Here is a 999-nt window from a genome sequence, read left to right on the forward strand (position 1 = left end):
TGCCAAGGCATCGAGAAGATTGCCCACACAGACTCTGAAGCTTCAGCTGGCAGCAGCGGTCGGCGGCCCGGCGGCCCGGCAGCCCAAACCTCCCACAGCCTTTCACTGCCCCTCCCAACATGGCAGCCTCCACCGCCTCACAGACGCAGATCAAGGGGATCCTGAAGAAAGGCTCGTTGACTTCCTCGGGGACGGCTAGCTCCCAGGAGTCCGCAGGCGGAATCCAGGCCATGCGGGAAAGGAAGTCCCAGAAGTGGGATGAATCAAACATCCGAGCGACGTATTGCCAAGAATACGGAGACTACGATTTACTGCAGCTAAATGGGTCCGGTGTGCAAGATGATGGGGAAGATAAAGAGAGTGAGGCCGACTCGAAGGAGCCCATGACCGTGGACAAGCTGGCTATGAAGTTTGCCGCCACCAGCACCTCGGATCAAGAAGACAGCGGAGTGCAGGCCTACAAGATCCTCCTGGACAGGCAAGAAAGAAGGAGGCAGTTTGAGAGGAAGCGGAAGCTGCACTACAGCCAGGGCCCGGATATTAAAATCGCAAGGGAGCTCCTTTTGGCAGAACTACAAGATGAGGAGGCGGATGAAAGTGAGGGAGGCCTCTGTGCTACACCTGCCGGGAAGAACCCGCCTGAAGCTCCGGCCGGCGATGAGCTGTAAAGCCAGTTCTGCATTGTGTACAGAACATTTGCTCGATGCAACAATGCTTCCTCTGATCCGAGCCCTGTGCCTCTAATACACTTGCTTGTTCTTGAAAGCTTTGTATTGTGCTCAACTGCTTATCGGTTAAATCGTAGTGCGAGAAGTAAATGGGAGTCTTAGAGAATGACAGATTAGTGGGGAAATGTCTGCTTGACATTCTTGTGCGCAGCACTTGACTGCAAGTACAGATCTTAGCACCAGTCCCAAACTACACCACTTTCATAAAATGGTTGGTTAATATGTGTATTCAGTAGCTTTTTAACGTGTTAAAGCTTAAAGGGGGACTAAT

At 52.6% G+C, this 999-nt stretch overlaps 1 protein-coding gene across 1 annotated transcript; it reads left to right on the plus strand.

The window, feature by feature from the left end:
* The first annotated feature begins 230 nt into the window (after window positions 1–230).
* On the plus strand, window positions 231–668 carry LOC134368000 (protein phosphatase inhibitor 2 family member C-like). The gene has a single exon (XM_063084628.1). The coding sequence runs from the start codon at window positions 231–233 to the stop codon at window positions 666–668; it is 438 nt and encodes a 145-aa protein (XP_062940698.1).
* Window positions 669–999: the final 331 nt, after the last annotated feature.

This window comes from Cynocephalus volans, chromosome X (genome assembly GCF_027409185.1).
Source record: "Cynocephalus volans isolate mCynVol1 chromosome X, mCynVol1.pri, whole genome shotgun sequence".
NCBI classification, from domain to species: Eukaryota; Metazoa; Chordata; class Mammalia; order Dermoptera; family Cynocephalidae; genus Cynocephalus; species Cynocephalus volans.

Bases quoted from the DNA above. Each gene is read 5' to 3' on its own strand.
- LOC134368000 (XM_063084628.1), top strand. From the start codon at position 231: ATGCGGGAAAGGAAGTCCCAGAAGTGGGATGAATCAAACATCCGAGCG.